This window comes from Geotrypetes seraphini, chromosome 9, assembly GCF_902459505.1.
Source record: "Geotrypetes seraphini chromosome 9, aGeoSer1.1, whole genome shotgun sequence".
Taxonomy (NCBI): domain Eukaryota; kingdom Metazoa; phylum Chordata; class Amphibia; order Gymnophiona; family Dermophiidae; genus Geotrypetes; species Geotrypetes seraphini.
This window is the reverse complement of record NC_047092.1, coordinates 80,230,142-80,251,203: the sequence shown is the minus strand read 5'-3', so window position 1 is coordinate 80,251,203 and position 21,062 is coordinate 80,230,142. Positions and strand designations below refer to the sequence as shown.

At 45.4% G+C, this 21,062-nt stretch overlaps 1 protein-coding gene across 2 annotated transcripts in view; it reads left to right on the top strand.

Moving 5' to 3' along the window:
- CAND1 (cullin associated and neddylation dissociated 1) overlaps positions 1-21,062 on the top strand; it is a 447,264-nt gene that overhangs the window by 90,658 nt on the left and 335,544 nt on the right. For both annotated transcript variants that reach the window (XM_033958594.1, XM_033958595.1), the window contains exon 3: positions 16,885-17,039. In XM_033958594.1, the coding sequence (XP_033814485.1) occupies positions 16,885-17,039 (155 nt within the window). The remainder of the gene's footprint in view (positions 1-16,884; positions 17,040-21,062) is intronic.

Below are 21,062 nucleotides of genomic sequence, written 5' to 3'. Positions count from 1 at the left end.
ATCGCCTAGAGGCAGATGCTTTTCTTCTGGAATGGACAAATTTCTTCCTGTATGCGTTCCCTCCATTCCCTCTCATTCTCAAGACCCTTTGTCAAGCTCAAGAACGATCATGCCACGATGATTCTAATAGCTCTTCGGTGGCCCAGGCAACCCTGGTTTTCCCTTCTACTTTAGCTTAGCAGCTTAGCCTTCTACCAGTTTTTCCATCTCTGCTTACACAGAGTCAAGGATCTCTTCTTCATCTCAACCTGCAGTCTCTACACCTGACAGCTTGATACCTCTCAACATAGCTCCTCTTCAGTTTTCTCAACCTGTTCGGGATGTTTTAGAGCAGTGGTTCCCAACCCTGTCCTGGGGGACCACCAGGCCAATCGGGTTTTCAGGATAGCCCTAATGAATATGCATGAGAGAGAGCTGCATATAATGGAGGTTCCAGGTATGCAAATCTGCTCCATGCATATTCATTAGGGCTATCCTAAAAACCCAACTGGCCTGGTTGTCCTCCAGGACAGGGTTGGGAACCACTGTTTTAGAGCATGGCTGCCCAAGTCCAGTCTTCGAAATCTACTGGCAGGCCAGGTTTTTTGGATATCCACAATGAATATGTATGAGAGAGATTTGCCTGCACTGCCTTCCTGGTATGCAAATCTCTCATGCATGTTCATTGTGGATATCCAGAAAACCTGGCCTGCCAGTAGATCTTGAGGACCAAACTTGGGCAGCTCTGTTTTAGAGTTTTCCAGAAAACTTGCCACTAGACAATGCTACCACCAAAAATGGACTAGATTTTCTACGTGATGCATCTCTCATAACAAGGAGCCTTGAGATACCTCCTTGTCTTCCGTCTTGGATTATCTTCTGCACTTATCTACCTCTGGCCTCAAGTCTACATCCATTCGAGTCCATCTTAGTGCAATTGATGTGTTCCATCAGCCTATCGAAGGGAAACCCCTTTCTGCTTATCCTGTGGTTTCCAGATTCATGAAAAGACTTTTCAATGCCAAACCTCCTCTCAAACTGCCTCCAGTGGTTTGGGATCTCAATGCTGTTCTTGCTCAATTGATGAAGCCTCGTTTTGAACCAATGCATACGGCTCATCTGAAATATCTCACTTGGAAAGTGGCGTTTCTCTTTGCCCTCACTTCTGTTCGAAGAGTCAGTGAGTTGCAAGCTTTAGTTGCTGATCCACATTTCACAGTTTTCACAAGGTGGTCCTCCGTACTCTTCCTAAATCTTACCTAAAGTAGTTTCAGAATTTCATTTCAATCAATCCATTGTACTTCCAGTGTTTTTTCCAAGACCTATTCAGAATTTCATCTCAATCAATCCATTGTACTTCCAGTGTTTTTTCCAAGACCTCATACTCATCCTGGAGAATCAGCTCTTCATACCCTAGACTGTAAACGTGCTTTGGCCTTCTACTTGAAACGCACCAAACCACACAGATTTGCTCAACTTTTCTCTCATTCAATCCAAACAAGTTAGGACATCCGATTTCTAAATGAACCATCTCCAACTGGATGGCACTTGTATCTCTTTCTGCTATGCTCAGACTGGACTGCATCTATAGAGTCGTGTCACAGCCCACAAAGTCAGAGCCATGGCGGCTTCAGATCCACTCCTATTGAGGACATTTGCAAAGCTGCCACCTGCTCCTCGGTTCATACTTTCACCTCTCATTATTGTATGGATGTCTTCTCCAGATGGGATGGCCATTTTGGCCAGAGAGTATTACACTCTCACTATCCCATCCTGGTTAGCTTGGAGGTCACCCACATGTGAGAATAGATTGCCTGCTTGTCCTGGGATAAAGCACAGTTACTTACCCTAACAGCTGTTATCTAGGGACAGCAGGCAGCTATTCTCATAACCCTCCCACCTGCCCTGGTTGGCTTCTCTGCTAGCTATCTGAACTGAGGAGACGCGCCCTGTGCTTGGCGGGAAGGCATGCGCGATGCGGCAGACTCAAAACTTCTGAGTTTTCTACAAGCAAATCTATTTGCGAGGCTATCCTCATCCGAGCTCCATGGATGACGTCACCCACATGTGAGAATAGCTGCCTGCTGTCCCTGGATAACACCTGTTATGGTAAGTAACTGTGCTTTCCAGTAGATAGGTGTGTTATTCTGGACCCTGCCTGCCTACTGTCTCATTCTGTTTATTCCTCTACAAGTATGTATCTTGGATGCCAGTCAGTTCTTTGGGCCCTGAAGAATTCTGTATAGTCTGTTTATAGTGTCTACAGGTACTACCTGAACTCCTTTGATGCTTCTGTTGACTGTTCTTGTTCATTGAGTGTTCAAGTGTTAGTATGTTTGAGCAGAAGAGTTGATTTTTTGGGAAATTTCCTATTTTTGTTCTTACTTCACATAATGTCGATGGAGATCTTATTTTCTTGGGTACTAACTGAAGGTGGCAGTAGAGCTCACAGTGAATTAGGAAGATTACAGAAAAAAATTTGGAGTGGATTCCTTCTGCATAAGACTCGCAGCTATGGAGAGATAACCCACTTGTCTAGAATGACACACCTATCTACTGGAAAAGATATTATTAAGGTAAGGACATCAGCTCTTTTTCATGATGAATAGCTTTTGGACTATTAGAAAACTATTAGATGTTTTTTCCCTCAAGAAAGCATTTTTTAAAACCCTTTGATTTAAATGAAAAATATCTGATGTTCTTGATTTAAAAAAAAAAAATAGATTTTTATCTGCCCTGCCTCTCATTCCAGAGTTTTTCCTTTCAATTGAAAGGTATGCCTACTATGCATTTATAAATAAGCATACCATGCACAACTATTTTATATAATTTATATAATTTTAAGGTGATTATTCAATCAATATCCACTTTAAACTTGATAGTGTTCTTAACTACCAGTTTTATACCACCTTTTCACTATAGAGTTTTTCAGGAACCTCAGCGCCACCACTCAGAGCTCAAACTCGTTCATTGCTCTAAGCTTTATGTGTTAGCTCCTCATCGGATCCTTTTTTATTTTAAACTCTTTTTTGCTTTTGTAATGTGTATTATATTTTTACCATTTAATCGGTTTAGCCCTTAAGCTTAAAATATTAAGTTGTACTTAGCTTTATTTCTTGTGGTCTTTGGCTAGGGGAAACATCTTGAATGTTTCGCTTTACAGCTTTATCAAGGCTTTTACCCCTGAAATGTAACAAAAGCCAACATAATTATCTTAATAGTGACACAACCAGATACAAACTTTACTGAAGTGCCCTGTTTTCACGCTTACCTTACTAGTTTACCGCCAATACTTGGGACCACTCTATCCACAAATATGGCGGCGGCGTTCTTACTATGAATTTAAATAGAACGGGGCCCCCATTAGCATAAGCTGCGTCATCACGCAACGTAAGCATCACCGGGTGCCACGTCAGTGAAACTTAATTATTTAGAATATGAATGAATTATTATTAATAAGAGACCCTTCCCCTCCCGACTCACGCTAGATCAAAGAACCCCATTCTAGTTCCGCATTCAATCCGTGCGGAACCACTGTATTCAGCATATATATCCAACGCTGTTCTTTATAATTCAACCATTCTTCACTGTTTCCTCCCGCCCACCCCTCTTCCATATTTTCAATTATACGCCATTGTATCTGTTCTATTGTATGTTGGTGTTCCAAGAAATGTTCCACCATTGGTGCTAAAATATTTTTTGTTTTTAATCGCGATTTATGTTCATTTAGTCTTATGTGCATGGGCCGTGAAGTCCGACCCACGTAGACAAGACTACATGGACATACTACTATATAGACCACATGTGTTGACTGGCAATTTGTATTAGCTCTGGCTGTAATAATTTTTCCTTTCTGAGGATCTTTCCAAGTGGTGCCTGTGATAGTCGAAGAGCACCACTGGCAATGTCCACAACCCGTGTGATTACCTGGCATCCTGGTTTTAAAATTCCCCAATTTCTGTTGAATTAAAACTTGGCCTATGGTTTTTCCTCTTCTAAAGGCAAACATCGGGATCTCATTAAGTATGGAATGCAATTGTAACACATGCCAATATGTCTTCATGTATGTTATGAGTTCTTTCGCTGCTTCTGAATAAGGAAGTACACAAATTAGTTTATCATTTTTTTTTTTGTTGTTGTTCTACTAGCTTTTCAGAAATTAATAAGTCCCTATTAGCATATTTTGCCCTAGTATAGGCTCGTTTAATGGATTTCGCAGGATATCCCCTAGCTTGGAAACGTTGTTTTAGCTCTTCTGCTGCCTCCATAAAATCACTTAGGTTAGATGACACTCTACGGATTCTTAAAAATTGACTGACTGGAATATTAAACTTTAGGTGATAAGGGTGGTGGCTGGAGAAGTGAAGGAGTGTATTCCTAGCTACTGATTTTCTATATAGCTTAGTTTTAACCTGTAATTCTTCCTTTATTATTAGTAGATCTAAAAACTCAATTTTATCTTTACTGTAAGATGGGGTAAACTGGAGATGGGTTTTTTTTGTATTAATCCAATCTAAAAATTCACATAACTCAACTTCCGAACCTTCCCACAAGAAAAAAATGTCATCCAAAAACCTTCTCCATAAGATTATATGTTGGAAATATTTAGATGTGTAAATATATGTCTCTTCAAATTTTCCCACATAAAGGGTCGCAACAGATGGGGCTAAAGTAGCTCCCATCGCCACTCCTTGGGTTTGCTGTTCCAGAGATTTAATGATTTTACTAGTGGAGACCACATCTAATATAGAATCAGAATTAAGGTCTAAAACAGTGTCCATGGAATTACAGATGAAGGATCAGATTCAAAAAGATGAGTTTGAAAAGAAGAGGAATGATCTTGAAGATCTTATGGTCCAATATAGAGATACCACTAAAAGTCCATAGTCTGTTATTAAGACATGAGGGAAGCCTCTGCTTGCCCTGGATCGGTAGCATGAAATGTTGCTATTCTTTGGGTTTTGGCCAAGTACTAGTGACCTGGATTGGCCACCGTGAGAATGGGCTACTGGGGTTGATGGACCATTGGTATGACCCAGTAAGGCTATTCTTATGTTCTTAAATCTTAGTTGTCAATTTCTAGACCATTCCTCAAGCTTTGCTAGATTCTTCCTCATGTTATCCACACCGTCATGTGTGTCTATGCTATCACAGAGTTTGGTATAATCTGCAAAGAGACAAACTTTACCAGACAGTCCTTCTGCAATATCGTTCACAAAGATGTTAAAAAGAGCTGGCACTCCACTAACAACATCCTTTTCCTCCGAACAAAATAAGTTTACCACTATCCTTTGTCTCCTTCCACTTAACCAATTTTTAATCCAGTCCATCACTTTACATCCCATACCAAGGGCACTCAGTTTGTTTATCAGCCGGCTATGTAGCATCATGTCAAAGGCTTTCCTAAAATCCAAGTACACCATATCTAGTACTCCTCCCATACCCAACTGTCAAAGAAATCAATCAAATTTGTCTGACAAGACCCGCATTTCATAAAACTATGCTGCCTCGGGTTTTGTAGTCCATTCAATTCTGGGAATCTTACCATCCTCCGCTTAATAAGAAGCATTTCCATTAGTTTACTCACTATCGAGGTCAGGTGACACCCCCTCCCCCGCCCTCTTCCCCACACTCCCTGCTGTGCGCGTGCCCCCCTTCACTTTTCCCGTTATCTTTTTAACTTCTCCAGCGTGAGCAGCATGCCCACGGTGGTGTCGGCTCGCCCTTTGATGTCACTTCCTAGGTGCGGGTCCCAAAAGTGACATCAAAAAGAGCGCCGATGCTGACACAGGCAGCGGAGGTATGGGGGAAGTAAGGGGTGCATGGCAAGGAGAGGAGCGGGGGAGGGGGGCAGAGAGAAGGGGGGTGCCGCGTCCTTAGGAAGACGCACTTGGGGCAGACTACCCGTACTATGCCACTATCCATGCCTAGTCATGACAATGGTCATCACCATCAAGGCATAGCAAGAACCTTTCTAAGGAACATTGGTTGAAAAGCATTGTTTTATGGACTAAACTAGTCCTGGACTCACTATGGTCCCAGTGCCTATAAAATACACTAAAATAAGGAAGTGGAAAAGAGATGAAAAAGATTATCAGGTGGGAAGAATCTATACATGGAATAAAAGAATTTTATCAGGACCAATTAAAAAGAAAGTAGCCTTTAATGCCTCGTCTGAAGAATCAGACAATACGAGTGGAGAATCAACTGATGTTCCTTCAACTAAGAGTTCGGGGGACGATATGCGAACAAGAGGAGGACGTCCAAGAGGCAAGCCCAGAGGAGCCCCTCGAAGACGGGGCAAATCGATGAACAACGGGAAGACAAAATAGAATCCACAGTGGTTAACATCTCTACAGTGATATTGACGAAAGCTCAGTTAGAGGTGCTTGAACTGGGTTTAGGATATGTAATAACCCAACGTCCTGATTTCTTTCAATTGAGAATATCGTTCTATAAATTTTTAAGAAAGATACAACTGAAAATATTTTTTGCTGATAAAGAAGCTTTGGAGAGTGAAGATGAGGGCTCTATTTGTAAAAATGAATCAAAATGGAATCCACCAGGCCCTATGGATCCAGCGGTAGTAACATTCCAAAATTTGGTATTGACTGGGTTATCAACGTATGAAAATTCATCTGCTCATCAATGGCCTTCTTACAATTTAACATACTACCAATATCAGGCATTGATGCAACTAAGACAAAAGAGAGACTGTATGATATTAAGAGCAGATAAAGGTGGTGCTACAGTCATTTTAGATCGAGCATACTATTTAAAAGAGGCTGCCCGTCAGTTATCTGATACAGTTGCTTATAACCTGATTCCAGACGACCCAGTAGGTCCTTTGATGAAAAAGATTTTTGATTGGGTGACTGCTTTCTATGAAAAAGGAATGCTCACTAAAAAGGAATACCAGTTCCTACTTGAAAAATATCCGAGCACTCCTAATATATATTATCCCAGGACAAGCAGGCATGATATTCTCACATGTGGGTGACGTCATCTACGGAGCCCCGGCGCGGACAGCTTTTCAAGCAAACTTGATTGAAGTTTCAAGTTTGCACACTGCACCACGCATGTGCGTGCCTTCTCGCCCACTAGAGGGCGCATCCCACCTCGTGGTCCTCAGTTCAAATTTTTCCGCGGAGCAAGAAAGCCCTGTGGATCTGAGCTCCAGTGTTTTTGCCTTCTAGCTGCCGCGTTTAGTTTGTTTTTCCCTTCGAATTAGTTCGCGGTACTGTTTTCCTTTCGTTTCTTTTCAAAAAAAAAAAAAAAAAAAAAAAGTCTTTCGTTTTTCGTCGGGTTCCGGGGGCTCCCGGAAGCCGTGGCCGCGGGACGTCGGTACGTTCCCGGCCTTCTTCTTTTTCTTCGTGGATGTCCCGTCCTGTTACGGGATTCAAAAAGTGCAGCCGGTGTGAGAGGTTGCTTTCCATCACTGACCCTCACCGGTGGTGCATTGTCTGTCTTGGGCCCGAACATCCGACAGACTCGTGTGATCGCTGTGCTACCTTCCAAAACAGGGCCCTCCGTCGCCGTAAGGCAAGAATGGCCGAATTGTTCGCCGTCGACGCGCCGCCTAAGGCCTCGACGTCGGCCTCTGCTTCGGCCCCGGCCTTGACCTCGGCCTCGGCGTCCTCGGGGGCCTCGGCCTCGCCTCGGCCCTCTTCCTCGAGGGCGTCGTCAGTGAAGCAAGCTTCGGGTAAGTCCTCTGTTCCATCCCCTTCAGCAAAGAAGCCATCCTCGAGTCAGGCCAAGGCGGGTGGGTCGACCCCGGCCCCGCATCGGACCTCGACTCCGCACACCCCGAGGGAATACTCGAGACCGAGGTCGCCCTCCAGGGAGTGTGCCCCGGACTCGGAACTCCCCACCTTCGTGGGGATTCCGGCCTTCCAGGATCTCCTCCGAGCTCTGATCTCATCGGAGCTGTCGGGAGCCCTGGAAGTGTTGCAGCGTGCTGCGGTTCCGGCGGCCTCGACCTCGGCCTGGACGCCTTCGGTCTCGGAGGCCCCGGCCTCGGCTCCCTCGGGAGCCCCGGCCTCGGCGACCTCGGTCTCGGGTACTGGGACCCCGTTCACCTCGGTCTCGGCCCCGCCCCGGACCTCGACCTCGGGGGAACCCCCTGAGCGGAGTGTAAGGCCCAAAGAAAAGTTGCGCAGAGTGCGCCGTCTTTCCTCCTCTTCCTCCGGGTCTTCCAGACACGCCTCGCCCTCGACGCGACCTCGGACGGGGCGTCGATCGAGGAAGTCTAAGCGGCCCCGAGGCTCGCCTCGGCGCGACCGTTCCTCGTCGTTCGGGGACGAGGCGTTGCAGGTGTCGGAGTTGCGCCTCGACAACCCGAGGCTCCTCCGCTCACCCCATGGGAAGTCTTCCCGGGCCGCCTCGCCGAGGAAACGGGAGAGTGTCCCACGAACCCCGGGGTCCTCACCCAAGGGTTCTGCGAGGAGGATAACTTCCCCTTCCCCCTCGAGGGCCCTCGAGAGGGGATCCTGGGATTCGGGATCGGTTAGGGATCCTCATTATTCCCATGAGGCCTCCCCCCTCTCCTCGGTGGGGCGGTCGAGAACCCCCTCTCCCCAGGCTAGGCCGTCCTCATTTTCATCCTTCGTTCAGGACATGGCCCAAGCCCTGGGGATTGACCTGATGGTAGGCTCTCGGTATTCCAAAGAATTTTTGGAGGAACAGGACCTCCCCATTCTTCCTAGGGAGGTGCCTAGACTCCCTCTCAACAGTGTCCTTCTGCAAACCTGGCTGAAGAACTTGTCAAACCCTCTTACAGTCACGTCTGTGCCTTCAAAAATGGAATCGAAGTATAGGACGATTCCCCCTAAAGGGTTCGATAAGGCGCAGCTCTCACACCAGTCTCTTCTGGTGGAGTCTGCTCTTAAAAAATCACAGCCCTCACGGGTTTCTGCGGCGGTTCCACCAGGCAGGGAGGGGCGGACCCTGGACAAGTTTGGCCGTCGCCTCTATTCAAATTCCCTGATGGCCACCAGGGTTCTAAATTACGCCTTCACCTTCTCCTCCTTTTTGCGTGGGATGGTGAAGGACCTTCCTCAATATCGAAACTCGTTACCGGACTCCCAAAGAGCAGGATTCGACAAGTTTATGTCCAACCTGTCTCATTTGCGGTTGTACCTATTCCATGCAGTGTACGACGCCTTTGAGCTGGTTTCGAGGGTGTCGGCCCTCGCGGTGGCCATGCGCCGCTTGGCCTGGCTTCGCACCCTCGACATGGACCCAAACCTGCAGGAACGCCTGGCAGACTTGCCTTGTGTGGGGTCCGAGTTATTCGACGAGTCATTGGATGCGGCGACCAAGCGCTTGTCGGAACAGGAGCGCTCTCTAGCATCCCTGGTCCGCCCCAAACCTAGGCCCCTGCCGCAGAAACCCTTCCGGCCTCCGCCGCGCCGATACCCTCAGAAGTCGACCCCGGCTTTCTCGAGACCGCCTCCGAGACGTCCGTCTCAGCGAGGCAGAGGGGGACAACCCCAAGCCCCGGCGCAGGGCCCTTCTAAGCCAGCGCCTTCCTTTTGACGGGCTGAGCGGACGGGGCGGGTTCCCCTCCGCACTTTCTCAGGAACCCCTTCCTATCGGGGGCCGTCTTCGGTTCTTCCGGGAGGCATGGACCGGGATTACCTCAGACGCTTGGGTGCTCCGGATCGTCTCCGAGGGCTACTCGCTCAACTTTGTGTCCTCGCCGCCGGACAGTCCCCCAAGTTTAGTCCCCTGCAACCGTTCGCAGCTACCGACCCTTATAACCGAAGCCAAAGCCCTCTTGAAGCTTCGGGCGGTCGAGCCGGTCCCCAAGGACCAGTGGGGTACGGGGTTTTACTCCCGCTACTTTTTGGTCCCAAAAAAGACCGGGGACCTGCGCCCCATACTGGACCTCAGGAAGCTCAACAAATTCCTGGCCCGGGAGAAGTTTCGAATGCTATCTCTCCCGGTTTTGTACCCCCTCTTGGGGGAAGGGGACTGGATGTGCTCCCTCGACCTGAAGGAAGCATACACCCATGTTCCGGTGCACCCCGCCTGTCGAAGATTCTTACGATTCCAGGTGGGGGACCTCCACCTCCAGTACAGGGTACTGCCCTTCGGCCTGGCCGCGTCCCCACGAGTATTCACGAAGTGCATGGTGGTGGTTGCAGCAGCCCTCAGGTCACGTGGACTCCATGTGTTCCCTTACCTGGACGATTGGCTCATCAAAGCCCCGACCAGGGAGGGGGTTATCTCAGCGACCCGACAGTCTATTGCCTTCCTGCAAACTCTCGGGTTCGAGATAAACTTTCCAAAGTCTCAGTTGAGACCGTCGCAGTCTCTTCAATTCATAGGTGCGGTGCTGGACACGGTGCGCCTACGCTCCTACCTGCCGACCCAGCGGGTGGAAACCTTGGTACGGATGAGCCGCCAGGTCTCCCAACTATCGAGGGTGTCGGCCAAGCGCATGATGATGCTGCTGGGCCATATGGCCTCGACGGTACATGTCACGCCGTTTGCGAGGCTACACCTGAGGATCCCTCAGTGGACCCTCGCATCCCAGTGGCGCCAGGAGTGCGACCCGGGGTCTCGCCTCATTTCGGTAACTCCGCCCTTGCGGAAATTGCTGCGTTGGTGGACAGACTCTTCAAATCTGTCCATGGGGCTATTGTTTCGCACTCCGCCTTTTCGCAAGGTCCTGACCACGGACCCCTCGGAGTACGCGTGGGGAGCCCATCTCGACGGTCTTCGCACGCAGGGCCTGTGGTCGTCAGAAGACCGTCAGTGTCATATCAACGTGCTAGAGCTGCGAGCCATCTTCCTAGCACTTCGAGCCTTCGTTCACATATTGCAGGACCAGGTGGTCCTCGTCCGCACGGACAATCAGGTGGCAATGTATTATGTGAACAAGCAGGGAGGAACGGGGTCATGGCCCCTCTGCTCCGAAGCTCTTCGCCTCTGGGAGTGGGCGGCCTCCCGGAACATCTTCCTCCGGGCGGTCTACATCCAAGGAGAACGGAATTGCCTGGCGGACAAACTGAGTCGACTTCTGCAACCGCACGAGTGGACTCTACACTCAGCAGTTCTACGCGAGGTCTTCGCTCGCTGGGGAACGCCACAGGTGGATCTGTTTGCCTCTCCGGAGACACACAAACTACCACTATATTGTTCTCGGATGTACTCGCAGGACCGTCTGGAAGCGGATGCCTTCCTACTCGACTGGGAAGGGAGGTTCCTGTATGCATTCCCTCCGTTCCCTCTGATCATGCGAACGTTGGTACACCTAAAATCGTCCACGGCCACGATGATTCTCATAGCACCTCGGTGGCCGCGTCAGCACTGGTTCTCCCTGCTGCTCCAGCTCAGTGCCAGAGAGCCTCTTCCCCTGCCTGTCTCTCCTTCTCTGCTGTCTCAGAGTCAAGGATCCATGTTACATCCCAATCTGCAGTCATTGCACCTGACAGCCTGGTTTCTTGTTCCCTGACTCCTCCGGACCTGTCTCAATCGGTGAAGGAGGTGTTGGAAGCCTCCCGCAAGATCTCGACGAGGCTTTGCTATGCGCAGAAATGGACCAGGTTTTCCACCTGGTGCTCGTCTTTTCACCTGGATCCGGTATCAGTCCCGGTATCCTCGGTTTTAGAATATTTGTTTCATTTGTCGCGCTCCGGCTTGAAAACCACTTCGGTGCGGGTTCATCTCAGTGCGATTTCTGCTTTCCACCAACCTCTGGAGGGACGCCCTCTGTCACTCCATCCCTTGGTGACACGCTTCATGAAAGGGTTACTCAGGGTTTGTCCCCCTCTTAAGCCTCCGTCTGTCGTGTGGAATTTGAATGTAGTTCTGGCTCAACTGATGAAACCCCCGTTTGAGCCACTCAACAAGTCCCTCTTGAAATTTCTGACTTGGAAGGCGGTGTTTCTAATTGCCCTCACCTCCGCCAGGCGGATCGGCGAGTTGCAAGCCTTGGTTGCGGACCCCCCTTTCACGGTCTTTCATCACGACAAGGTGGTTCTCCGCACCCATCCTAAGTTTTTACCTAAAGTTGTTTCTGACTTCCACCTCAATCAGTCCATTGTCCTTCCTGTGTTCTTCCCGAAGCCCCACTCCCATCCTGGCGAGACGGCGCTTCACACGCTTGACTGTAAGAGGGCGTTGGCATTTTATCTTCAACGCACCAGGCCTCATCGGAAGGTTCCTCAATTGTTTTTGTCCTTCGATCCCAATCGATTAGGGCATCCAGTTTCCAAGCGCACTCTGTCTAACTGGTTGGCCGCTTGCATTTCCTTTTGCTACGCTCAGGCTGGCCTTCCTCCCCCGGGTCGAGTCACGGGGCACAAGGTCCGAGCGATGGCAGCTTCGATAGCTTTCCTCCGATCCACTCCGATGGAGGACATATGTAAGGCTGCCACTTGGTCTTCGGTTCATACATTCACCTCTCATTACTGTCTGGACACTTTATCCAGAAGTGACGGCCGGTTTGGCCAGTCAGTTTTGCAAAATCTGTTTTCCTAAATTGCCATCCTCCCACCTGCCCTTTTTTGGTTAGCTTGGAGGTCACCCACATGTGAGAATATCATGCCTGCTTGTCCTGGGATAAAGCACAGTTACTTACCGTAACAGGTGTTATCCAGGGACAGCAGGCATATATTCTCACAACCCGCCCGCCTCCCCGGGGATGGCTTCCTTGCTAGTTATGGAACTGAGGACCACGAGGTGGGATGCGCCCTCTAGTGGGCGAGAAGGCACGCACATGCGTGGTGCAGTGTGCAAACTTGAAACTTCAATCAAGTTTGCTTGAAAAGCTGTCCGCGCCGGGGCTCCGTAGATGACGTCACCCACATGTGAGAATATATGCCTGCTGTCCCTGGATAACACCTGTTACGGTAAGTAACTGTGCTTTTCGTACCGAAAATTCATAAAACTTTAAAACACCCTCCAGGCAGACCCATAGTAAATACTAGAGGATCTTTGCTGGAACCCTTGTCCAAATTTCTAGATGTATTCTTGGCAAAAGAAGCATTAAAAACGACTTCTTACTTGAAAGATTCGTCTCATCTTTTAAGAATTCTGTCCCAGGAGATTACTGTCAGCACCCATACCTTTTTAGTTTCGTTAGATGTGGTTTCCCTATACACTAATATTCCCCAGAATGGAGCTTTAGAGATCATACAAGAGGTCCTCTGTAAGCGAGAGGACCCCCAAAGGATCAGCACTGAATTTCTAGTGCAGTTAGCTCAGTGGGTGATAAAGAAAAACTATTTTGAATTTGAAGGGAAATTTTACCAGCAAACCCAAGGAGTGGCGATGGGAGCTACTTTAGCCCCATCTGTTGCGACCCTTTAAGTGGGAAAATTTGAAGAGACATATATTTACACATCTAAATATTTCCAACATATAATCTTATGGAGAAGGTTTTTGGATGACATTTTTTTCTTGTGGGAAGGTTCGGAAGTTGAGTTATGTGAATTTTTAGATTGGATTAATACAAAAAAACCCCATCTCCAGTTTACCCCATCTTACAGTAAAGATAAAATTGAGTTTTTAGATCTACTAATAATAAAGGAAGAATAACAGGTTAAAACTAAGCTATATAGAAAATCAGTAGCTAGGAATACACTCCTTCACTTCTCCAGCCACCACCCTTATCACCTAAAGTTTAATATTCCAGTCAGTCAATTTTTAAGAATCCGTAGAGTGTCATCTAACCTAAGTGATTTTATGGAGGCAGCAGAAGAGCTAAAACAACGTTTCCAAGCTAGGGGATATCCTGCGAAATCCATTAAACGAGCCTATACTAGGGCAAAATATGCTAATAGGGACTTATTAATTTCTGAAAAGCTAGTAGAACAACAACAAAAAAAAAATGATAAACTAATTTGTGTACTTCCTTATTCAGAAGCAGCGAAAGAACTCATAACATACATGAAGACATATTGGCATGTGTTACAATTGCATTCCATACTTAATGAGATCCCGATGTTTGCCTTTAGAAGAGGAAAAACCATAGGCCAAGTTTTAATTCAACAGAAATTGGGGAATTTTAAAACCAGGATGCCAGGTAATCACACGGGTTGTGGACATTGCCAGTGGTGCTCTTCGACTATCACAGGCACCACTTGGAAAGATCCTCAGAAAGGAAAAATTATTACAGCCAGAGCTAATACAAATTGCCAGTCAACACATGTGGTCTATATAGTAGTATGTCCATGTAGTCTTGTCTACGTGGGTCGGACTTCACGGCCCATGCACATAAGACTAAATGAACATAAATCGCGATTAAAAACAAAAAATATTTTAGCACCAATGGTGGAACATTTCTTGGAACACCAACATACAATAGAACAGATACAATGGCGTATAATTGAAAATATGGAAGAGGGGTGGGCGGGAGGAAACAGTGAAGAATGGTTGAATTATAAAGAACAGCGTTGGATATATATGCTGAATACAGTGGTTCCGCACGGATTGAATGCGGAACTAGAATGGGGTTCTTTGATCTAGCGTGAGTCGGGAGGGGAAGGGTCTCTTATTAATAATAATTCATTCATATTCTAAATAATTAAGTTTCACTGACGTGGCACCCGGTGATGCTTACGTTGCGTGATGACGCAGCTTATGCTAATGGGGGCCCCGTTCTATTTAAATTCATAGTAAGAACGCCGCCGCCATATTTGTGGATAGAGTGGTCCCAAGTATTGGCGGTAAACTAGTTAGGTAAGCGTGAAAACAGGGCACTTCAGTAAAGTTTGTATCTGGTTGTGTCACTATTAAGATAATTATGTTGGCTTTTGTTACATTTCAGGGGTAAAAGCCTTGATAAAGCTGAAACATGTCGGCAAGATGTTTCCCCTAGCCAAAGACCACAAGAAATAAAGCTAAGTACAACTTAATATTTTAAGCTTAAGGGTTAAACCGATTAAATGGTAAAAATATAATACACATTACAAAAGCAAAAAAGAGTTTAAAATAAAAAAGGATCCGATGAGGAGCTAACACATAAAGCTTAGAGCAATGAACGAGTTTGAGCTCTGAGTGGTGGCGCTGAGGTTCCTGAAAAACTCTATAGTGAAAAGGTGGTATAAAACTGGTAGTTAAGAACAATATCAAGTTTAAAGTGGATACTATGCATTTATGGCACAGATATTATTTAAATATCTGTATCATTTTCTCTCTCTCTCGCTTGTCTTCCATGATGGTGATGACTGTCTGTCCCTATGTGCATTATGATGAAGACCATTGACCATTTTAGTAGCTGCCCTTTGGTCTGACTATCTTATTTATATCTTTTTGAGGGTGTGATCTCTAGAATTGTACTCAGTACCCCAAATGGGGCTTCAGCAGAATCTTTTATAAAGCCGCATTCTTCACCTCCTTTTTCCTGCTGGCTGTTCCTTCCTATGTTCGCAAGCATCTTTTTACCTTTGGCTGTTACCTTTTCTATCTGTTTGACCACCTTATAATCATAACATTTGATCACCTCCAAATTCTATTCTTTCATGCATGGAAATACTGCTTCCTCAGGTTTTAGAGCCTAATCCGGTTTGGTGGTCTTGTATTGCTGCTTATGATAAGGCTGTTTTTTTTTCAATATTACTGGCCAATGTTTGTGTGTCACTGTTTCTTTGAAATGAATAAAGATGATTTGGTGTGCTTTGGTTTATTTATAATCCGCCTTATACAAGGCGAAGTACATCAACACATTCATAAATAGACATAAATAACATTTCAATTATTTTACAAAAATAAAAATTGACAACACCAAATTACATAATCTGTCTGACATGTCAACATTAACATCGTCAAACAACCCTGCCTTCACAAAATGATCAATTCAATAAACAAGCATGTAGTAGTTATAACAAAGCTGATGGAGTCATACTGTGTATTTCATACAACAGAACAAATGACACTAACAATTTCTTGAAAGCCTGCAAACTTTCTTGCTGCAGATTCTTCGAACTTTCGAAAACTACAAGAATGAGAAGGCATTTGGAAAAATTAAGAGGGGACAGATTCAGAACCAATGCTAGAAAGTTCTTCTTCACCCAAAGGGTGGTGGACACCTGGAATGCGCTTCCAGAGGGTATGATAAGACAGAGTACGGTATTGGGGTTCAAGATGGGATTGGATGATTTCCTGAAGGAAAAGAGGATAGAAGGGTATAGATAGAGGATTACTATACACGTCCTAGACCTGATCGGCCACCGCATGAGCGGACTGCTGGGCAAGATGGACCCCCTGGTCTGACCCAGCAGAGGCACTTCTTATGTTCTTATGCTTATTCCACTCATCTGGACCACTGCATGAAGAAGAAAAAAAAAAGTAAAACCTTTTGACTAATGGAAGTCATCTCCCTTCCCCACATGCTTGTTCCAATTCTGATTCCATTGATATTGTTAGAACACCTAGGGGGCGATAAAGCAGATGCACCTTTTTTCTCGGCACAGAGGTTTATAAGAACACACATCTATTTTAAATAAGTTTTCATCATTGAAAGATGGACACATGGGTATTTAAAAACTGTAAATCATTTTGTAATAAATATACCCTCTTTTCTAGAAAGCCGCACAGTAACGGCCCCAAAGCCCATAGAGATTTAAAGGTCTTCGGGGCTGTTGCCACGCGGCAGCCTCTAGTGCGGCTTTGTAGAAGAGGGGGACAGTATAGTACTAGTCTGAAATGTGATTCTACATCTTAGTGCATCGAGTATGCTGGTATCACCTGGTACGATGGATAAATGTGCTGGGGAGTTGCACAGGACTTGCATTTAGAAATTTGTGGCTTTTTTGCCTTGTTCTAGAAAGAAAAATGTTTGGTAGAGGCGCCTTAATTTTGTAGTCAGTGTTAAGCAGCTCCTTGTTAAAATTTTCCATATAAAATCAGTTTTGATTTTATTTTCTGAGCTTAGCTTTATTTTTATGCTTTTAGTCTTGGTCCTTTGGTGAGTAAAGTGAAGGAGTATCAAGTGGAGACAATTGTTGACACCCTGTGTACAAACATGCTGTCGGATAAAGAGCAACTACGAGATATTTCAAGCATTGGCCTTAAAACAGTAATTGGAGAACTACCTCCAGCTTCCAGTGGTAAGAAAATATTTTTTTAACATTTCAAGATTTAAGTGATACTGCACAATGTCCATCATACCCAACTTTTTTCTTTTAACAGGGGCCAATCTATTATAAAGATTTGGTAGATCTTAATGGGAAGTTGAATTCCATGTTGCTTGTACTGGAATTAAGAGTGTGTGTAGCTAATTAATGCATCTGTCCCTCAGCTGTCTTGTCTCCAAGCCAGAGGTCCGTAATCTCTTTAGTTATTTTCTCATAGGGAATTCTCTCTCTTATGTTGGTTGTCCTTATCTGTATCTTTTCTAATTCCTCTATATCTTTTATTTCCTTTTTCTTTTTGTGATGCAGCAATCAGAATTGTCCACAGTACTTGAGGTTGCACAATGGAACAGTACAGAGGCATTATGATATTCAATTTTATTCTGTTTCTTTTAATTTCTATCATATTTGCTTATCAATGTGTTGTCATGATGATACTTAGATGCTTTTCCTGGGTGGTGACTTATTATGTAGAACCTAGCATTGTGCATTTATAGTCTGGCTTATTCTTCCCTGGGTACATCACTGTTCATTTGTTCACATTAAATTTCATATGCAGGGGGGGAGGAGTTAAGATGGCGTCTCGCTGGCAGTCACGCTGAGAAAGGCTATCATTTGGAATTCATTTTTCCTCTGCTGTACAGCTTTGAAAAGTATACAAGATGGGTAAGAGAAAAGGGAAAGTAAGGACTTACCCCTCCGAGTCCTCTCCACTTCCCCTTTCCACCATTGAGAAGTTTGTGGTCCGATCAGTGCATATCCCCGGAGCAGGTGATGGCGAAGGGGCGGCCTTTCCTGAGCTCAATGTTACTCTGAGCCCGGAGGATAGACTTCTACCCTCTGACCCAGGCATGGTGACGCTGTCGGAACAATCGTTGAATTTGCAGGCTGTGTTTAACGCGGCGGTTTTCTCAACGGAGGAGGGCAGTATCCGGAGTGTAAGGAGAAACCAGAGAGCTGGGAGACAATATGGGAGCGGATTCTGAGCTCCACTTGACGCTCGATGGTGCTGTAGGAGGAGTAGAGGAGTTGCACGGAGAGAGTCCCAGGACTGAGAAATTAGACCATCGGCAAGATATTGCTGAGCAACCATTTACACCACTGATTAAACCTCCCCATGTTACTTTAGACTCTATCTGGGACGCTGTAGCCCGCTTGGAGAAGATTTTCATGGGAAATAAGGTTTTGGTGGACAATTCTTTGCAAGATTGTAAAACACATATTGTCACCCAGGAGGCAAAGAATTTTGAGCTCGAAAAAAGAGTAGAGGAAGTTCAACAAAGTCTTAAAGAAATAAATTCTGATACCCTGTTCTATGGGCAAGGTATGGCTGGACTGAGGAATAAAGTGGAGAAAATGGAGAATTACACCCGTAGGTTGAATCTGCATTTTATCAACTTTCTTCAAACCAAGACTGTAGCCCCCATTGAACTGCTTAAGAAATATCTGATGGAAGTTTTGGGGGTTCCAAAGGAAACTGTGCCTCCATTTTCTCGAGTCTATTCTATGCCAGGGAAGAAACGGCAAACTTCTCTCCAAGAAGAACTATCTATGGACAGTTTGAATGTAACACAAATATTAGAAACATCTTTGGAAGAAGAGTGTATAAGAGCAACACTCTTAGTTACATTTGTTTTTGAGTCCGATAAGGACTGGGTGATGAGTGTTTTTTCATAATTCTGATAAATTGTTTTTGGGAGGTAAAGTATGGGTTTTCCCTGATGTCTGTGTAGACACACAGGAGAAAAGGAAGCAATTTTTGGCTCTACGCCCTCAGGTGATAGCCCTGGGTGCTCATTTCTTTTTACGCTTTCCTTGTAAATGTTTAATATTGTATGAGTCAAATAGGTATCTTTTCTTTGATCCCAAACAATTGGAGGCTTTTCTTGAGAATAAGCGCAAAATACAGGTTCAAGTGTCTGGTCCGGGAGAAAGAATTTGATTATTAGGAAAATGGAAGACTAGTTTAGTTATTACCGGCGAGATGTTGTCATTATTGTTTTTATTAAGTTCTTTTTTCTTTTGAGATGTGCCTCTTTTTCCTTATCCTCTGCCTCTTTTGTAGTTGAGGACTTATAGAGAAAGTTGCTATGAATATATTTATTTGTTAGGTTCCATATGGAAAATACTTTGTTGATTTTTTCTGTTTATAGCATTATGTTTTCTGTTTCTTAATGCATTTTTATGCTGTATGTTCAATTAAAATTGAATAAATAAATAATTAAAAAAAAAAAAATTTCATTTGCAATTTGGATGCCCAGACATATGGATTTCCAGTTTAAAGTCCTCTTGCAATCTGCCTGTGAATTAACAACTTTGAAAAATTTTGTATTGCCTATGTATTTGGTTACTCCACTCATTCCCCTTTTCATATGTTCACGAATTGAGACATGAATGAAAGCAGGAAATTTGAGATGTATTGAAACAGCTGTTAGGATAGGGTTCATTATACACAGGCAACAATGCACAGAAAAATAACAGTTCTTCTATAGCAAAACCTGCTTTGTTTCTTATATTCTGCCCTCCCATCCCAGGTCTATAAAATTATATGGAATAAAAAATTTCCCCCCTCCTGATTTCCCCTATTACTGCATATTGCACACTGAGAAGCTGATGCAGAAAGCTACTGTGAAGCTAACCATGCAGTTAACACAAGTTTAAAGTGAAAGTTATCAGCTGAGACATGCAGAAAGGGTTTCAGCATGGATGTTAACTTTCTTGGAAATCACAACTGCATTAATAATTGTGGTCATGCAATAATACATTTTTTTTAGTGTCAGCTCCACCATTCCACGCAAATTGGTGTTTTCTCTACCTCCACTTGCTGGCAGGAAAGGATAATTAAATTCTGCCAGTGACATCGCTACCGGTATAAGCAGGGACTGCCTTATAATTAGGCCAGCTGAGGCAGAGGCCTCAGGTGGCAACTTTTAGGGATCGGAATTACACAGCAAATAAAAAGAACATACAATTTGAATTTCCTGCAGCTGAAGAACCTGAAGCACTACAAGTACTTCCTCTTAGAAGGCTTTAAGTGCCTGGGCCAATTGGAGCCTTGGGCCCCTCCCCGGCGCATTTCAGGATGCACTGGGAAGGGACAGGCCCGCCATTTCATAAGAAGTGCGGGCCTGTCAGCCAGAGCAGGTAAGTGACTATCTGTCAATCTTTTTCAAACCAATGGAGTAGTGCATCTTCGGTAATTTAAAAATGCTGAATGATACTTTGAGTTAGATTAATTTATAAAAAATCTAAATTGAAAATAAGTAAAAATAACTAAATATAAATAATAAATGTAGATTTCAGGTTTTTTGGCCGATGACTGGAGCATTAAAAAAACTACGCTGACCTTTCAGTCTATGATAAGACTGTGCGTAGGCTCCAATTCTGAGGCCTTTTCCTGAATAGAGAGAAGCTGTTATAAGTAATATAACATTGGAGATGTACCTCCTGGATTGAGTGGAGTATTGTTTATTATGTTATATCCCTTGTCTGGCTGTGTCAATAACACCTTAGTACAGGAAAAAAAATGCTTCTCATACAACTGGACCTGACCGCAGCATTTGACCTACAGTGTCCTCCCTAGCGTGTTTTAGGCGGGCGCTGCGCCCAGCTAATTTAGGTGAGCGCCCGGCTGTAATTTTGCAACCGCACCACCAGCATCAAAGCCGCGCTCCAATCCTCTTCCCTGTCCTCACTCCAGGGGTGTCCAACCCGCGGCCCGACAAGAAGTTTTGTGCGGCCCAGCTTCTCTCTCCCTCCGGCGGGTAGTTTTCTGGCCGGCTCCCTTCTGCAGTCGACTGTGGGTGGCGTCGGCTCCTCGCGCGCGATCTGTGGCTGTGTCAGAAGCGTTCCCTCTGACGTCACGACGTCAGAGAGAAGGCTACCGAATCAGCAATGAATCGCGCACGAGGAGCCGACTCCATCCGCAGCCGACTGCAGAAGGGAGCCGGCCAGAAAACTACCGCCGGAGGGAGAGAGAAGCTGGGCCGCACAAAACTC